This window comes from Choloepus didactylus, chromosome 11 (assembly GCF_015220235.1).
Source record: "Choloepus didactylus isolate mChoDid1 chromosome 11, mChoDid1.pri, whole genome shotgun sequence".
Taxonomy (NCBI): domain Eukaryota; kingdom Metazoa; phylum Chordata; class Mammalia; order Pilosa; family Megalonychidae; genus Choloepus; species Choloepus didactylus.
Genome location: NC_051317.1, coordinates 35,886,689 through 35,906,287, shown reverse-complemented (window position 1 = coordinate 35,906,287; position 19,599 = coordinate 35,886,689). Strand labels below are relative to the sequence as shown.

The window sequence follows — 19,599 nt, the reverse complement described above, 5'->3', positions numbered from 1 at the left end:
CAAGTTATTTGTTGAATAGTAGCATGAGTTTTCCATCTCTGTTTTTTTTCTATGCTGGTAGTAGAGTTCAAAATGTGTAATCATCTTTCTATTTTCATTAGGAAAAAAAGGATGTGTTGACAGGAATTTAATGGAGTTAAAACTCAAGAGCTCAAGGTGGTCTAAAATGTGATTCATGTGAGGAGATTCAAGAAAGGATGGGCTGGGGAAACCAATAGTGATATTTTAGTTGACCCATGATTAAAACATACTGAGAAAGAGCTTTTCTTAATAATTTCCAAATTATGCAATTGTGAAATGAAACAAGGACCTTTATGCTCAAGGTCATAAGTGTGGCTATTAGCAAAGCTCAGAATGCAAAAGCAAGACTTTCCATTTCAAAAGTCTTTTTCAGAAAACACCATATTCATTTATCCTTATGAATTGTTTTTAATCAACAGGACATAGATTTCTATTTTGTTCCTCCTTGATGATATATATGTCACTGAAAAAATGTCTGATTCATATCTTTTAATTATCCATGCTTCAAACCTGTTTATTAAACACCTGTTATAGGCTTAGCCAAGGAAGAATTCCAAATAAAACATAAGATAGGGAAAGCAGCAACTGTGAGTAAGAATGAAATTATTGGCAATTTCATACAGTTCTGAATTATATGCTACAGATGTTAAGGGGATGAATTAAAGAAAGGGAAATCATAGAGCAAACTATTGAAGGATTTGTAGGGTTTGCATAAATCAAGGGAAAGAGGAAGGGGCATTGTGGGTAAGAGGAAAAACAGGGCAGAGATGGAAATTGAAGTGAGAATACATGTCTATGGGACAGAATCAAGGGTCCTTCTGTCACTGGCTTATTTCCTCCTCAGACCCAAGCACAGAGGACAAAATCTCATTTCGTTAGATGCAGTACTTTATTTTACTTAGACGTGTAATAAATCAGAATATTCTTCTGACTGGCTGTGTTGACTGATACAAAATTATGTTTGACTCATGATACATTTTGATCCAAAACATATTTGCATTCTCTGGACCCTCAACTTTAGTAAGGCCTGGCCTTCTGTTTTGTTTTGTTGTTGCTGTACTTTCTCTCCTAAGGAAAATAAATAATTGCAGGAGAACGTTGTCACAGGCAGGCTAAATAATGCTTCATCTTTTTAACACTCATCCTTAAGTTTAGAAAACCACAAATGGAACTTTAAAATTTCTTTATCATGTGTGTCATTGCAGAGGATATTTCCTAAAGACCAAGAATAACAGACTGAGTATAGAGGAAAGAGAAGCATGAGAACAAAGGAGTTGGACTTTTTAGAAAAGAGGGTCACAGACATAATTGGGTGCTAACGTTGGACTATGATGGGATTCTGTTGGGTATGGTAGGCTTTGGGAGAAAGGAGATAAGTTCAGAGGAGATATAACTATAAGATTATAGAAATCCAATTGGACACAAACCCTTATATAATTCCTTAATTATGTGTTCAACAGTGCAAAAAAAAAAAAAAAATACTTGTTAGGGTTGGAAAACAAGCTAAGCTGCTCTAACCAGGAGACTCAAAAATACAGGAGCTCAAACGAAACAGCTAGTTCTTTCCATGTGATGGAGCCATACCTGGTTAGGAGGTAGCCCAGGGCCAGCGGGTGATTCTGGAGCCCATCTTGCTCTGTCTTCCACAAGGCATGATCCTTGCCTGCGTGGGCAAAGCTGGGTCGCTCTTCTCTTTCTCATTCCGGCCCTTGGGAAGGGAGTGGGCAGTGAGGGCAAATGATGTCCTCCTAAAGAAGTGACGCAGAAGCTGCTAATGTTGCTCCTGCTCAATCCCAGAGGCAGGAACTCACATACATGGCCACACCCAGCTGCAAGGAAGGATGGGAAAAGTGGGGCCATGAGCCCTGGTGGCTGGAGGGAGGTGGTTATTTTAATGAAAGAAGAAAGGCAGTATCAGCTCCAGTAGTCATTTCCTTTTGTTCAAATATCTCTAAGGTCAACTGCAATCACTACTTAATGATGCATATTCCATTTTGAGGCACTTGTGATTGTTCAGAACTTCTTACTTGTATTAAGCAAAATTCTATCTATCTACAATTTTGGCTCTCCAAAGCAATACTGAAAGAGTCTCATTTCTCTCCTCTTTGCACCACCCAACCAGTTTTTTGGACCTGACCATTATTTCTCCATCCCTTCTCCAGATCAACCATGCCCAGCTGTGATAGATCATGCTGTCCACCACCTTCACCATTGCTACCACTTTTTTCCAGAATGCATGCAAGTTTTTCAGCATCCCTCTTATATAATGTAGCACATGAAAATGAATATATTCCTCCAAATGTATTTGAAGCAGAGGAGAATAAAGACAATGCCTCCCTCGTGCTGAGCACTCAACTTCTGTTAAAGAAGCTTCAGCTCAAATTCATGTCGAATGGCCACAGCACCTCAAATGAAATCAGATCCCAGACAGGCCTCCCAGCCACACCTTTACTCAGCTGCCCCTGGATCTCCTGGCTCAGTGACCAGCCCCAACTCTCCACCCATTACCCAAGCCAGTATCCAGGGACCATCCCTAGCTCTTTCCCCTCTTTTCACACACCCACATTCAATCCACCAGGAAAATCCAGGCTTCTACCTCCCGCCATTTTTTCCTATTTTCACAGGCCTGAGCGATTGTCTTCTATCTTCTGGGTTATTGCCATAAACTCCCAACTGCCCTCTTTGCCTTCAGGCCTGCCTCTCTCCAATCCATTCTCCAAAGAACAGTCAGCATGAACTTTCTAAAACCCAAATCTGCTTAAAATACTCTTTGGAGCCAAACCTTTCAGTGGCCTCTCCTTGCCCATGGGTAGAGTCTAAACATTCTTGCACAGGCCAAGAACAGCCTTAGCCTCCCTCTAGCCTGGTTCCCGGGCATTCGGCGGACACTGTAGTCACCAGCCTGACTGGTTCCCAGTTCACTTTCTCTCCCTCTCCCCTCACCCTCCCAAGCTTTTCCAGGCGTCTGCCTCCAGGACTTCCCCACCACCACCCTCTGGCCTATCTAAATCTTCTTCCTTTTTCCCCGACACATTCTAGATGTCACCTTCCCTGAAGAGCATTTTTCTGACCTCTCTCCAAATCTGAGTTAAAGGCCATTTCTTATTAATCTGAAATAATAGTAGGGACCTTAGTTTGAATGAATAAAAAAAAGTTTTTAATTGCGGAGTTTTAAAGAATAACTCTTAAGTATTAAGAAGAATTTGAGCCAACAGCCAGAAATGTTGCAACGTCATGGTGCAATAACATTTAACAGATAGATAAGATTTATTTGTGCTCTCGTTAGAAAACAATCTCCTTTCTTGGTTCAGATATTTACTATGGCAGGATTTGCACTATGAACTTACTCTGCAAGTAATTTCATAGAAAGCATAACAGATTTGCTCCCAGTCCTGCTACAATTAGTATCAATTCCTAATTAACAGAATTCTGAGTTTAAGCTATATCCTAAATGTTTACCATAGAAAATTAAAAAATTCTGCCTCAAAGAGACTGTATTATTATCTGCCAGAAAATAGAAATGAAGAGATCTTTCATGAAATAAACTCTTTCCATAAACTGGATTGTTGTAACTTTTTTTTTTCCTGGTACTTCTTAGCTTACTTGAACTACTTTGATGACTGTTTCTCAAACTTCTAAATTCCTTTTTTGGATACCAGTGTCTGTGAAGGCTTTACACATAACCCTCAGCTTAATCACGTGGAAAATTGAAGTTTTTCTCATTACCAGCCAGTACAGATTGCTGTTTTATTGGTCTTCATAGGACCTTAGATCCATGACCAATTTCGAGAGGCTTTGTGAACTCAAATTCAGTAACAGGCTTTGGTTTTGAAACTTACATGGCCCATTTTGCTTTCAAAATTTTATTTTAGTAGTCACTTAAAACGAAAGCTTGTTTATCACCTGGACTCAAATTTGAATGGGATTTCATGCATAATTTTAAGCTTTGAGTTACAGTGTTCCTTCCATTAGAACTCAGTGGTACCATGTAATATTTAATGATTTAAAAATGCAAACAAGCTTCAAGTTCATTTTCATGTTGGGGCAAAATAACTCTTATTAAAGAATTAAGACCAGGATGTCCAAATACTTCACGGCTCATGTTTAATTCCTTCCTGGGTGGGGTTTGCCCCTACGTCAAGTCCCCAGCCAGGAGATTCCCTGTCACCTCCATCTGACTTGTGTTTGCTTGTGGTGGTTTGAAGCTGTTATGTACCCCTTAAAAGGCCATGTTCTTTTAATCCATTCCTGTGGGTACAGACCAATTGTGTGCAGGACCTTTTGATTAGGTTATTTCAGTTGAGATGTGACCCACCCCATTCAAGGTGGGTCTTAATCCCTTACTGGAGTCCTTTATAAGAGGATAAGGGACACATAGAAAAATCCCAGAGAGCTCAGAAAAGCCCCAGAGAAGCTGAGAGACAAGGACGAACCCACAGAAGCTGAGAGAGGAAGCCACTGAAGCCAGAAGCTGGAAGCAAGAAAACCCAGGAGAGAAGGACCAGCAGATGCCAGCCATGTGCCTTCCCATGTGACAGAGGAGTCCTATACCAGCAACCTTTCTTCAGAGAAGGTAACATCCCATTGATGCCTTAATTTGAACACTTTCATGGCCTTCAAGCTATAAATTTGTAAGCTAATGAATCCCCATTGTAAAAGCCAACCCATTTCTGGTATGTTGCATTCCAGCAGCTCATTCCTGATTCCCAGAGTGAATTTGCCAGCTCAGCACAGCAGCTGTTCATTATTCTCCAGCTTACAGCTGCATCTCCAGACCCCCATGCTGGTCTCAGGTCTGTATGGAATGCAGCTGGCCAGGCCACTCTGCTCACCAAAGCCACTTTGAAACCCCCAGCCACCCTCGAAGATTCTGAGACTTGCCATGATACCAGCCTGCAGTTACCCAGATTGGCCATCCTGTGGGGAGCCATGGTGACCCTTCTCAGATAACAGATCTACTAGGAAATCCTGGAGCTCCAGGCTCTGTGAACTCTGCTCGGTCCTCTGAAGCACCAGAGTTGGCCTGAGATCGAGAAAAGTGACCGGAAGCTTCGATGTACCAGAGTGAAAATGCATCTGAGTGTTGGGTGTGGGCAGTCAGAGCTTAAGGGTTGCCACTTCTACTCTTCCATTCATCACTTCTCCACGTACCGGTCCCTAAAAAATGCTCCTTTAAAGCAGATCCCGTAGGGTCACCATGGAAAGGGACAGGACTGTCCCTGTTGTCACGTGGATGGAGATGATTTTGCAGTTTATCTTATGGTTCAGAGGCTCATTATTTTGCTCTGAGAAATTCCAAGCCTTCATCAATAAGAACAGCATCCACTCAGCCTCTCTAAGCCTGAATTAAAATCTTCAGTTCATCAATGCAGGGATCAAATCAAAGACAGGTCAAATGTCAGCATCAAATTCTCGTTGGCAGTCAGTGGAGGTAGAAGCCAGACCAGTTCTCCCTGACTAATATTCCTGGTCCAGTGTTTCTGTTTTGTTCCTCTATGTCCTCCACTCCCCTCCTCCCATGAAATATGGATATCTTGCACCTGGATCTCATGCTTTCAATGAATGCCAACTGTCTGTGCTTGAAACGGAGCAAGGTCATGTTGCTATAGATAAGATACCGTGTTTGCTGTTGCCAATTTAATGAGAGGAACAAAACATAAAACCAATCTATCAATGGCCTTCCTTTTTATTGTTAGAGAAGATAGGCCTGTTGTGCTGCATGTACCATTCAGCAAGTGAATAATGGACTTTGAGGGGAGTGGAGTCGTGCCCTTCCTGGCTTGGCTCACACAAGGATCTGTTTTCTCACTGCTGTCGTATTTGTTTCACTGGATCATGCCACTATTGCACACTCAAAGGAAGAAATCAATAAGTAATTGTTGACAGGTAAGATAATGCCTGCAGAATTCCTCAGATGTCCTAACCACAGTGTATGAAAGAGTCGACACAGCCTCCATGTTGTCTTTCACTACCTGGAGGAGATTAGCCATTACACATAGTCGGCCGTAGCCCTGGTCCCGGCAAGCTGGAGTCAAAGGCTCATGTTTAACATCCATCCATCTCCCTTCACAGTTGAGCATTCACAGAATGATACTGGACTCCAAAGAGAACTGGAAACACAGTTTGAAATATTTTCAAGGAAAAAAATATAACATGATCAAAATTCAAAATTTTTGATCTATAAGCTTTGCAGTAAGAAGGATGAGTAACACTTGAATTCTCCTTTTAGTATGTTGCCATTTTGAGAATTAATAGATTTTACTTTCCAGGCATCTAAGATAGTGATAGGAAAGCAGTAAATCCTGTGTGGAAATAAACTACTGAATTGAGAGTTGTCATTTTATCAAGGAAAATCCTTACCAGGAATGTATTAATCTTTCTACACTGCCAGAAAATTCTTCACCAAGAAACGACTGGAAGAACATAAAGGCTTTGGGTCAGATTCTAAAACAACTCAAGTCTAGTGACCTCAAAGTATACAATTGTAGCTTCTTAAGTTCTTTCTTTTCTAAATCACTTGATGTCAAGTTATAGTGCAAAACTAAAAGGCTAAGGTTAAACATAGCTATGAAACTGTCTCCTCCATAAATCTGGGCATTTACTTGCTGATATTTGTATCGACAAATAAAGCCTTTCTTCATGAGGTCTCCTGACCTACCTGAGACAATTCTCAGACACTCATCATATGATGACTGTCCAAAAACAAAGAAAAACACAGCAACAGAAGCAAAAATCAATTGTGCAGAAGTGGAAATCAATGTACATGGCAGTTGCTAAATAAGAATTGACTAAATTATAGCTAGTGCTGGGATAGATCCCAAAGTCAGAGGAAATCCCGGTAGCAGTGCCAAAACTAAATGTTTCCACCATTCCTCTACTCTTTAACAAGGTTTGCTTATGATTTCTTAAATCAAAACCTACCAAAATACCCCCGAGACCAAAGGCAAAAAAAAAAAAAAAAAAAGGAAAAAAGGATTGGATCAGAAACTAGAAAGTTCAGTCAGTTTAATGTAAGTCAACCACCATTTTTGTCACTTTGGGCAATTAACTCAAATTTACCTCCTCCTTCTTGAGTGGATTTCAGCTGACGGGATGAGTTTAATCTATGAGAGCCTTAATTTGCTTGAGTGGAGAATGTGGTCAGTTTCTTCTCTCTTCCAAGCTCCATCTCCTCGTCTTCTCACAAGCTGTGCCTTCTCCACTCCCAACACCACCCTGCCCCCCACCCAGGTTGAGCTGTGATGGAGAAGGAGGATTGGAGAAGAGAGGATGCCAGTGCACTTGTCGCCTGGTACTGGTGTAGTATGGGAGATGTCCATGTGCTAGCTGCTTCTCTCAGGAGGACGGTTGTGTGGTTTGCCCCCCACCTCAACTGGGGACTTCCTCACAGTGGATCCTGGCCTGGATGTGGCTTCCTCCATTTAAGGGTTTGGAACTCTCCATCACTTCAAGCTTCTGCTGCTCCACTGTACACAGACTAGGGGTAGGTGAAGGTGGTTTTTGTTTTTTTGTCTGTTTTTTTTTTGTTGTTTTTTTTTTTTTTTGGTACACCTATGGTGTATGTAGTTTGCGAAGTTCTGCTTAAGAAAAAAATTGCAACTGTATGAATATAAAATTAGGTACAGAACTTGGAAGGGACCCATGCAAGTAGGCAGACCTGAAACTTAAGCTTCGTTAGCGTCTCAGTCAATCCTCCTCCAGCCTGGAATCTATGTTTCATCCTGCTGACGTCACTGAAGACACCAGTCCCTAGAACCCCCAAACTCCAGGGCACCATGTCAAGGTCTTTGAGTAGTTCACGCCCCAGGCTTCAGGGAAGCAGGTCCATCACCACCCCCATGGAGATGCTGGATGGCAATGAGCAGCCCACTGACTTTCCCCGAGGAACCTCTCACCACCAGCCCCTTTGACCATCTATTGACTTCTCAGGTCAATCTTAGATAATCTGGAAATGGGTGTTTTAGTTTCCCAGTTGCTAAAACCAATACCATACAATGGGTTGGCTTCACAACAGGAATTTACTGGCTCTCGGTTTCAGAGGCTAGAAGGTTTCCTTTCTCCCAGGGTTGGTATCTTTCTGGTTGACTGGAAATCTTTGGGGTTCCTTAACTTTTCTGCCACTTGGCGATGCACATGGTGATGTTTTCTCCTCTCTCATCCAAGTTCTGTTAACTTGCAGCTTCTGGCTACTTCCCGTGACTTCTCCTCTGTATCTAATTTCCTTTGCTTGTAAGCCATATTGGATCAAGGCCCATTTTCCTTCAGTTTGGACACACCTTAACTAATAACATCTTCAAAGGTCCTGTTTACAAATGGGTTCACACCCAAAGGACCAGGGATTGGGACCTGAACAGGCCTTTTGTAAGGAACATGATTCAGTCCCCAACAATGGGTAATTTGCTAACACTGCAGAAACTTATTTTGCCACCACCTTCACAAATATGAATGGATAGTCTAATACTTTGCTGTCAGAATATGGGGTATCTATTATTCTCTGCCTTAATTGCTTAGCCAAAATGGAGACAATAGGGAAAATCCCATTTAGCATCCTCTTAGAGTACCTTATCACAAAGATCTAATTTACACGTGTTCCACTATTCTAATTACTATCTGGTAAACCCCAAATAAACACAGCTTTAAAAAGGTAGAAGTTTATTACCATCTGCATTAGTTTCCTTTTGCTGCTAAAACAAATTGCCACAAATTCAGTGGCTTAAAACAACACAAATTTATTATGTTTCAATTCTGTATGACAGAAGTCTGAAATGGGTTTCACTGGGCTAAAATCAAGATGTCAACAGGGACATATTCCCTGAAGAGACTGTGAGAGAGAGTCCACTTCCTTGCCTTTTCAACTTCTAGAGGTTGTCTGCATTTCCTGGCCAATGGCCCCTTCCCCTATCTTCAAAGCCAACAATGTAGCATCTTCAAATCTCTTTCTCTACTTCTGACATCCCATTGTCTTCTCTAACTGTGACCTTCCTGCCTTCTTCTTATAAGGACCCTTATGATACCATTGGGCCTACAAGGGTAATCTCCCCATCTCCAGATCCTTAATTCACATCTGCAAATTCCCTTTTACGACATAAGGTAATAGATTCACAGGTTCCAGGGATTAGGACATGGCCATCTTCGGTGGGGGTGGGAGTGCCATTATTTATCCTGCCACATCCTCTCACTTAAGAGTCTGGGAGTAAGCAGTCAAGTCAGAGTCAGGGATTGGTCTTCTTCTAACTTAATGTTCACCATCCCTGGAGTGTTGCCCTCGTCTTCATCATCCACACTGGCTCCCAATCCATCGTAGTCCAGCTGGCACGCCTTTGTCCGTACTTCCAGATATTAGTCACATGATATCTGAGAAAATGGGTCTGTCTTAATTTTGCCAGAGCTGCTATCACAAATACCACCAACTGGTTTTGGCTTGAATAACGGGAAGTTATTGGCTCATGGCTTTGAGGCTAGTGGTCCAAAATCATGATATCGGCAAGGCTTACTTTCTGCCAGCATTCTGGTGCTGATGGATGGCCATCCTTGGGGTTCCTTGGCTTGGATCTCTGCCTTCTAGCACGTGGCAATGTCCTTTCACTCTTCATGAAGTGTCTGTTAACATGGATTAAGACACACCTGGATTCAGTTGTCCACACCCTAACTAAAAATAACATCCTCTAATGGTCATCCTGTTTACAATGGGTCTACACTCACAGGGATGCAGATTCAGTTTCAGAACATGTGCTTGTTGGGGTACATAATTCAACCTGCCACAGGGCTATGAGAGAGCAGAGGTTCTACCACAAGGTAAGAACAGGGAAGCAACATTGTCAATACACGTTTATGCCCACGGCGTTGATTTTCATGCGCACCTTCATCACTGCTCCTTCGAATATCCATGCCCAGTTTTTATGCAAATCACATTCTTGAGCGTTCCCACCATGCTTTCATTTCATCAAAAATACTTCTACAGTAATAACCAATTTGCTTCAATTCTCAGAATGATCCCAAATCCATGCCTCCTAAGTCCTGTACAGTGAGGCCACGTCATTGGGAAAAGAACAGTTTTCAGGCTCTTTCGATTTTACAGCTTGAACAATATAGAGCATAGTAACAGCAAGCAAGAGAAGTGAGAAGGACAGAGAATGTAGAATCATCTCAGATGTTTGTTGTTATTTCTTCTTGCCCTGCCATAGGACATTGCCCATGACAGGCTGTCAGTGATCAGTGATCTCTTACAAAGAAGGTTGACATCACTCACAATGCACAAGTACTCTCCTGAGAGTGCCAGTCACCCTACATACACTGGAAAGGCTCCATTTAGTTAACAACAGGGTTTCTGCTGATAAAATCATAACTTAAAAAAAAAAAAGATAAAGGAAAATGCACATCCTTTGGACTTTTCCTCATTGCCAGTCTCTACTATAATATCCCCATTTTCTTTTCTTATTTGTTTAATTACACGTTCTCTTATTCCTATTAGAAAATGGTCATTCCTGGTTAGTTATAGTCATTTATGCATTCAATATATTTATTGAGTACCTACTATAGTCTAGAGTCTATTCCAGGTACCGGGAGTACAGAACTGAATGTATACATACTGAGTCACTTTTCCCCAATTACACATTGGCATTTAAATAGTTATTTCTTCATTGTTCTATTTTGTACTTATTGTTATTGGGTTCTTTTGTAAATTTTTATAGATGGATTTTTGTCTCCTATGTACTGTCCAGATTTAAATATTTTTCTCTCAAGAACCTTACTATGTCAATTTTCCTTTCTCTTCTATTTCCTAAACCTCTCCTAATAACTCCTCTTCCTCTATAAATACACTTTCTTGTTGCATTTCTATCTTGAAAAGAAATTCCTCTCCCAGCCATCCTTCTCCAGCTTCTGCCTTACTGTTCTCTGCCCTCATACTCCCCACCCTTCACAATGAAGTTTCGGGAAAGTTTGGAATTTATTCATTGTGCCTGTCCTCTCACTTTCCATTTTATGTTCAGCCCCTGCAGTCAGTCATCGCATCTACTCTCGCCTCTGTTGAAACTGCCCCTGATTGTAGTGTGTGACTAGACCCATCATCTGTACGAGTTAGGAGGGCTCGTAGCTTGGACAAGCAGGTCTACACACATAATCATCCAACTTAATAAAAGTTTATCTCTTGCTAATGCAACCGTCCTGGACAGATGTTAGGTGGGCAGGTAAGTTCTCCAAGTGGATGCCCAGGAACCCACATGTCTATGTCCCAATAAAAGTAAGTACAAAATAAAACAATCACGAAATAACTGTTAAAAGGCCATTGTTTAATTGGTGAAAGGTAACTCAATATGTATATATTCACTTCTGTATTCCTAGTACCTAGAAAAGAGCCTGGAATATAGTAGCTACTCAATAAATATCTTGAATGAATGAATGAATAAGTAACCAGGAATGGCCATGCTGTAAGGATGGCCACCAAACTGGAAATGGCACATGCCCATCGCCTCACACTCCAATAGTGAGCTCTCCATTACGTGGCCAGACAAAACTCCAAGGGATGCTGGGACATGTGGTCTAGCTGCGTATTCAGGAAGAAAAGCAAACAGAATTGGGAGACCATGGAAATGGATTTAGCATTCCCAGCCACATCCTCCTTCATTAAACAGTCTCCTCCCAGGCATCTCTGTCACCACTCCATCTTACCTTTTCGCCTTCCTCACAAACTTCTCCTTCTCAGTCTTTTCTGCAGACTCGTGGTCTTCCTTGAGGCCTCTTTGCTTTTTGCTCTGTACCTCCTAGTATAGGTGATTTCATCTGCTCACATGGTTTAAATACATTTGAATGCAATAATATCTACATTTATCTCTCCATGCAGTCTTCACTCTTAAACTCTAAGCCTATATACCCAGCTACCAGTGTGACATCTTCACTGGGAAAGTTCACAAGCTCTAACAGTCCACATACCCAATATCTGCCTCTTGTTAATTCCCCCAAATCTGTTCTTCTCCATTGTCCTCATCTCAGTAAATGAACTCCCATCCCCCTTGTTGTTCTTCCCAGAAATCCAGGAGTTATTCAACTATTACCTCCCTCTTCCTTATCTTCACTATATTTAGCAACAAATCCTGTTGATTTTATTTCCTAAATATCTCTCAAAGTCCAACTGTTCCTCCCATCTGTACTTCCACCACCCTGGAAAAAACCACCATCATCTGTCCCCAGGCATGGTGCAATGGCTACCTCATAGGTTTTGTGGAATCATCTCTACCATCTTCAATCTGTTCTCCACGAAACATTCAGAACACACCTTTATAAATCCATATCTGACCTTGTTAATCTCCTGATTAAAACTCTTCCGTAGCTTCTGTTTGCTCTCAGGATAAAGTCCTACCCAACTCTCCAAGCTCCTCTCCCTCCATCCTGCCCTTCGATCACTTCATTTCAGCCTCCTCCTTGCAGGTGCAAAGCTGTGTCTACCTCAGAGCCTTTGCAAGGGCCCAGGTTAATTCCTCAGCCAGAAATGCCTTCCCCTCTTACCCCCCAAGCATGGCACTTTATGTCTCTGCTTAACCGTCACTTCCTTTTGGAAACTTTCTCATTCTCTTCCATGCCATGAGACCAGTGAAGTTCCCACGTAATAACCTGTACTTTTCCATTGTGATCCTTAGCACAAATACGCCTGCCTCTTTCTCTGCCCCTCTCCCGTGCCTGGTACAGTGCTAAGTACTTATTAAAAGTTTACGAACAAAAGTATCACTGTAGTTATCCCAGGGTTTAAGTTTATCAGAGGCACATCCAATGACTGCTTCCATTTCCATTGTCCAAAGCATTTTGAAGTAGCGTAACCAGCACCCTGCTGAGAGCAGTGCCAGGCAGAACTCTGTTCCAGGTTCAGGACTCTCATAGCAGAAAGAATTCAGAGATGAGAGAAGCCAGTAGAAATGAGTAGTAAAGTTTATTAAAGAAAAAGAGAAAGAAGACACGCCCAAGAGAGAGTGTGGGCATGTTTGAGGAAAAGCATGCACTGAGTGGGAGTGGGTTTCCTTGTTATATAGGAAAGTTTTGCTGGTGGCAGGTTGCCATAATCACCTTTGAACACTAGGGGCTTAAAAAGTTTGTATTAACCATGTTTTGCACTATCTAGGTGTCTCCTTTGTTCTATAAGGAGATAGTTATTAAAGTTCTCAGAACTTGTGACCTGCCCTTGCATATCTGAAACTTGTCTTTGGGCAGATGTTTAACAACTTTTATGACCCCATGCTTTTTGTTATTAACTGAGAATTTGCTTGAAGCTCATGATTTTACAAGTGTGTATGGTTTTGGGAGGCGTCAGAGCTTTTAGGGGAAATTTTGGCTCTGTGAAGTCGGCAGTTGAAGCTTTGCAGGTTTGTGTTAACTCTTTTGAAGCTGAAAAGGAGACCAGAGACCACAGCCTTGATGTCCTATTCTGTCCTTCGGTAGGAGGAAGTATGGACACTAAAAAGTTGCAACCCAGAGTGAGCTTTGAATTTAGTGAAATGCTAATGAGTATATGTGTAAAATACCTGGCTGATCAAATCTCAAAATAACTTCAGTATTAGAAGCTAGGCATTTAGATTTGTAAAGCTAAAGGCCGCGTTCGGTTTAGTTGCCCCAAACTGAACTTTGCAGTACTAATTGGAACACAAAGGGCACTGTTAAATGTCAAATAAGTCACGTCTCTGCTTTATAACCTTAATAGTGAAGCCAGGGAAATAAGAGAACTAATTGGGCCTTATTTCAGGGTCCCTAGGGTTTTTTTTCTGCATTCTGTTGGTTCCAGTGATCTCCTGGCAGTTACCAATGGTATACTTTCTTCAACCAAATTATGTAAATTTCTTTCCAACTTGCCAAGTCTTCTTGGTGATAATGGTTCTTTAGATCTAGGCCAATGGCAGTGAATTGGATTCCTGAAATGGGTTTGCACAGCTTTTGCTTTTAAAAGAAGGTGCTGCAGAAGTTCTGTATCTAGATGGATACTGTACCTTTAAGTAGCCAAAGCAATTTAATTGAATTTCATTAGAAGCATCAGAGCTGAAACAAACTAATGAAAGCAACTGGTGTGTCAGGTGGTATTTATTTCTGCATTAAACTACAAATACTCTTTTGGCCCTTAAAATTTAGTTTAAATATTTAACTCTAACAGCTTTCGGAATTGTTGATGGAATTAGTTTTAATGAATCTTTAACAAACAGTTTACCCTAAAAATAGGTGGAAGTTTGTTTTATTACAGCAGAGAGGAGCTGAAGGTCCCATTTACATGCAAAACTTGTCTGGTTCTTCAACCACACACACCATGCATTGGAATATTCTATTTCCATTTTTTTCTATATAATACCTTTTATTGAAATAAGGAGAATAGATGGCTAACTGCCACTAATATGGATTCATTTCTTTCTCTGCTTAATGTGATTACATTAATAGGTTCATTCCACTTTAAAATGAGTGGAAAACTAGCACAATGCTGAGCAATCAAGGTTTTCATAATCGATAATGTCTTCCATGGTTATCTTTTTAGGGGTTGGCAACAGTTCATGTTTTGATTTTCATTTGAACAATAGGTCTTTGCTAGAGAAGGTAAGTAATGAGCTTTAATTATTCTAGGCTGAATGAATGGATGAGCTCAGACTGCTAAGAGCCCAAAGGACTTTTGTCATACTTTTCTTTAAATCTCAAATCACTTAAAACAAATTAGAATTGACAAGCTTTATGGTCTCTGGAGCCTTCAAGGACAGCTAATAGGAAAAAACTTGTCTTTGTGACTTAAGCACCAAATAGTTTTTGTATGCCTACTGAGAAATATTTGTTTAGAGGCCAAATAAGTCTTACCATAGTAAGGAAGTTCCAGAATTGTTTCAAAAACATTGATTGGCAGTGTCCTACTGTATTTTTGGGTTCCAATGAATATCCCCAGTGGAAATAAACAATCATTCTTCATTTTCAAGGTTAGTTATTTATTGAAGACTTTGAGTCAAAGATGTCACTTATCATAAGAAAAGATGAGTTGGGAGACACTGTGCCAGTTTGTACATATTATGTCCCCCAGAAAAAGCCATATTCTTTAATGCATTCTTGTAGGGGCAGATATATTAGGGTTAAGATTAAGTTGGAACTTTGGGATTAGGTTGTTTCCATGGAGATGCGCCCCATCCAACTGTGGGTGATAACTCTGATTGGATAATTTCCATGAAGGTGTGGCTCCACCCATTCAGCATGGGACTTAATTAGTTTACTGGAGCACTATATAAGCTCAGACAGAAGGAGTGAGCTTGCTACAGCCAAGAGGGACACTTTGAAGAATGCACAGGAACTTAGAGAGTAGCTGCAGATGAGAGACAGTTTGAAGATGGCAGTTGAAAGCAGACTTTTTACTCTGGAGAAGCTGAGAGAGGAAAAATGCCCTAAGAGCAACTAAGAGTGACATTTTTGAAAAACTGCAGCCTAGAGAGGAACATCCTGGGAGAAAGCCATTTTGAAACCAGAACTCTGGAGCAGACACCAGTCACATGCCTTCCCAGCTAACAGAGGTTTTCCGGACACCATTGACCATCCTCCAGTGAAGGTACCCAATTGCTGATGTTTTACCTTGGACACTTTATGACCTTAAGACTATGACTTTGTAACCAAATAACCCCCCTTTATAAAAACCAATCCATTTCTGGTGTTTTGTATTCCAGCAGCATTAGCAAACCAGAACAGACACCCACCCTGCCTTCCAGCTGGGAGACAGACACAGTGGCAGTGGTATTTAATGGAAAAGCTTTATATTAATAGCAGGAGAAGAGAGCTGTAGTTGCATTACCAAAAGCCCCCCAGACCTCAAAGGCATAATTCATTTGGCATTGGTGATTTAATGAACATGTATTGACTGCTTCCTGTTTCCCCAGCACTAAACTGAGCAGGATAAGATGTGACAGATAGAGAAAGGGAAGCCAGCTGTGCCATCCTGGAAACAGCTGATCAAAGGTGTGCACGTGTGAAATTGAATCACATAGTCAGAAAAGCTGGGTCATCAGGTGTGACTGGTGCTCAGGCTGGCTGGCTGCTCTCTGCCCTGAGGGGGGACCTATTTTTGTTCCTATAGAAGTCAACCTGATATTCCCATATGAGGAGACCCTAAGGGCCTCACAGGATGTAGCACTTTTAAAATAAATTTCTGATCCCAATTGGTCACTTTTTCAGTTTGGTAAAGCTGAGGAAATGCAATATACCAAAAATGATTTGGCTTTTACAGTGGGTATTTATTAGCTTACAAGTTTACACTTCTGAGGCCATGAAAAAATGTCCAAATTAAGACATCAACAGAACAATATCTGGGCTCTGAAAACCAGCTACTGGCAAGCTTGGGCTCTTCTGTCAGAGAACAAGGCACATGGTGACATCTGCTAGTCCTTCTCTCCCAGGTTTCATTGCTTCCAGCTTCTGCGTAGTGGTTTCCCCTCTCACCTCTTCTAGGGCTTTTTCCATGAGCTTCTCTTAATTTTATCTCCATGTGTTTTACCCCCTTATGAAGAATTCCAGTAAGAGGATTAAGACCCACCTTGAATGAGGTGGGTCACATCTCAGTTGAAATAACCTCCTCAAAAGGTCCCACCTATAATAGGGCTAAACCCACAGGAATGACTAAATTTAAGAACATGATTTTCTTGGGTACATAACAGCTTCAAACTGCCACAGTCACTGTCATCTGTGTAAAGAAACTCCAGGTCATAAGTTGGCATCCAGGGCTATTCATTAGCATCACCCAAGGGGCTTTTGAAAATACTGATGTCCAGGCCCAGTCCACTTTAAATGGACTCACTAGGTGTGGGGCTCAGCCATTGCTACTTTAAAAACTCCCCAAGCTGATTGAGTCATGTTATCCTTACTTTGTGGAGAGGAAGTTGAGACAGAGCTTACTGGTAATTATAATGCAAATGTATATTGACAGAGAAGGACTGACTCCTGGCAAAGTTCTGAATTCCAGCTCTGTCTGCAGAGAGATTCCGGATTAGCAAGTCAATGTGTCAACCAAGAAATAACCAAATAAGCTGCAAGGCAACAAAGGCACTAATATGGAGTCTGAGGATTGCAATTTGGGGAGCACAGATTCAGGTAGCAACCCAAATTGGGTCCTATCTTGGTACTTCCAGGCAAGGGTTTTTAAAGGAAAAGAAGAAGCTTAGATAAGCTGTTTGTGGTTGATGGATATTTGGGGTACTCCAGTTTGTCCTTCAGTTTAAATAGTTTGCTGAGTTCTTTATCCTGCGGTTTGTTTATGGCATCCAGATGTCCTTAGGGTTTTGAGGAGCACTATTACTTGAGGCTTTGCATACTTTCACAGTTTGTGATCTCTGGTTGAGATGTACCTAAGAGTAAGTAATCTCCAGAATGACCTCCTCACTCCATTTGAAATCTCTTAGCCATAGTAACTGTATTTTGTGTGTTTCTTTTTACATCGTGAAAGCACTTGAACCTTGACAAATACATCTAGCTCATCTTTTGCACACATACTTGACAAACTTGTGTGCTGACCAGACATGAATCTTGTGCACATTTTTCAGAATAAGGAGTTACAGGGCAAGTGTATATTAAACTACCCTCGTGTAGAACAAGCTGGAAGCCAGTTAGTCGCTTCAGCTGAGCTCTCCTGGTGGAAATCTCTCCAGTAATACATTCTTCTTGGAGATATTTACAGGACACCCAAAAATATGAAATGCAGACTCTTAGAAATTCAGGGACCTCAGAACATTTTAGGGGAAGATCTATAGGAACTAAATAAGCAACCACTACCTAGTGAAGACCAAACGGTTGTGAGACTGTAAGAAGAACATTGCCTTGATTTTCATGTACTCTGGACCATTGAAACTGGTGATGCGGATGATAATGGCTTTGGGGAATAATATAGTTTCATAAAGCAACAGGTCTGAAACTTTAACACAAAAGCTGAGGCTGGCAGAAGGACAGTCAAAGGGTAAGAAAGAAAATCAGATTATTCCTGGTGGCAATTTAAAGTTCAATGACTTTGAACTCCTCTTCTCTTTTGGATTTCTATCTCTATATACTTGAAACAATTTCACAACCTCCAGTTTTAAGTTTAATGTGTTAAAAATAAAAAGCAGTTTTAGGCGCAGATATCATATCACATTTTTGACAGCTCGGCTGGGTCCTGAGCTGAAGGGCACAACTTTGGGGTCATTTTGCTGGAGGGGAACAGAAGACATTAAAAGAGTTCCTTATCATCAGTATTAAGGATTAACTGTCCTTCCCTAGTAACTATGGGTAATTCTTCATCCACTGGTTTTCTTCCCTGAGCTTTCTTATCTAACCCCTACAAACCTGAGAGGTGCTACAGAGGAGAGGGGAGCTACTGGTCAACCATCCAGTATAATAGAATTCAGGCCTATAGGGAGTTAAAATTTTAACAAGAAAAAATAGTGATCAAATATGCAAATAGTGATTTAAAAGATACATGCCTAAATTGTATGCATTTATGTAAGCCACTTTCAAGCTTTCTGAGCGACAATGAGAATTGAATGAATAATAAATTGATTGCTAGCTAGCTACATAATAAGGATATACGTGGCTAGCTATAAAAAAGCGATGCTAGCTAAGGAATAACTATAAAGGATCCCAAAGAAAATATATCTTCATTTCCCTTCTTATTTATAAATAAAATATTTTGTTCAATAGAATGATCAAAAAGTTCATAAAATAAAAGATGAGAAGGGACATGAGATTTATTCTCAAGGGAATTAATTATTCAGCATAAATGTGTTTTTTATTAAGTGTTGATTGATGTATACCTTAGGCCAGCGGCACTTTGACTCTGTTCTCCTGCATCCAGTGTTACACTATTTTCCATGGCTTCTGGGAAGATGTACCATCAGAACTAAAATTTTAAGGTCCTTACTAGGCATTGTTGAATGTAGCAGTTTTGAAATTGTATGTTTCGGTCATTGCAGCTTTCCCTCTGCATTAGTTAAAGAGCAAGAAGATGGGGAAGGAGCAGTAGCTATGTCCTCTCTCCACGTCCCTCCTGGATTCCCAAGCTGTGGCTCAGGAAACTGCCTAATCAAGAACCTTAATCATGTGCCACTCTGGCCCGTTCCTTAGTTCCTTCAGCTGCCCCTGTCCCTACCTCCACTCAAAGCTTCTTACAGTAAAAGGCACCTGATTGGAGGAGACATTCTCACTGCTGCTACCACACACGCCTTTATCATCCCTGGGTCGCTGCTAATTCCCTCACCCATAAACAAGTTACCTGCAGGATCACATTTCTGTCATGTATTAGCATTTTCAGGATCGGGGTCTTATAAAAGATTCTAAAGCTTTTTTGGTACATCCTTCTAAGAGTTCCTCTGTAAGCAGTTTTATTATTACATCGTCTTTTCTGACATTTCCAGAAACGTAATTGCTTACATGGTCACAGCATAACCCAAGCATCATGCAGTCTGAAATGTGGAATAAAACATAGCTCCAGTCACCAGCCTGAGCAAGGGGTGCTGAGTCACCCATTGGTGTCCCACTGAGTGAAACCAGAACCAGCATCTTGCCCCAGGTGTGGCTAATGTCTCCTTAGGTCCTAGAACATCTCAAATATCTTGCTCACCT

General features: G+C 41.1%; 1 protein-coding gene across 5 annotated transcripts in view; it reads left to right on the top strand.

Annotated features, from left to right (window-relative positions):
- The window catches only part of CTNND2 (catenin delta 2), a 1,032,924-nt gene that overhangs the window by 990,116 nt on the left and 23,209 nt on the right, over positions 1-19,599 (top strand). Inside the window, exon 20 of one of the 5 annotated variants that reach the window (XM_037798892.1) lies at positions 2,184-3,507. The exons of the other annotated variants lie outside the window; for them this stretch is intronic. Coding sequence (XP_037654820.1) covers positions 2,184-2,204 — 21 coding nt within the window. The 3' untranslated portion in view covers positions 2,205-3,507. Of the gene's footprint in view, positions 1-2,183; positions 3,508-19,599 lie in introns of those variants that run through there. 5 annotated transcript variants of the gene reach the window in all.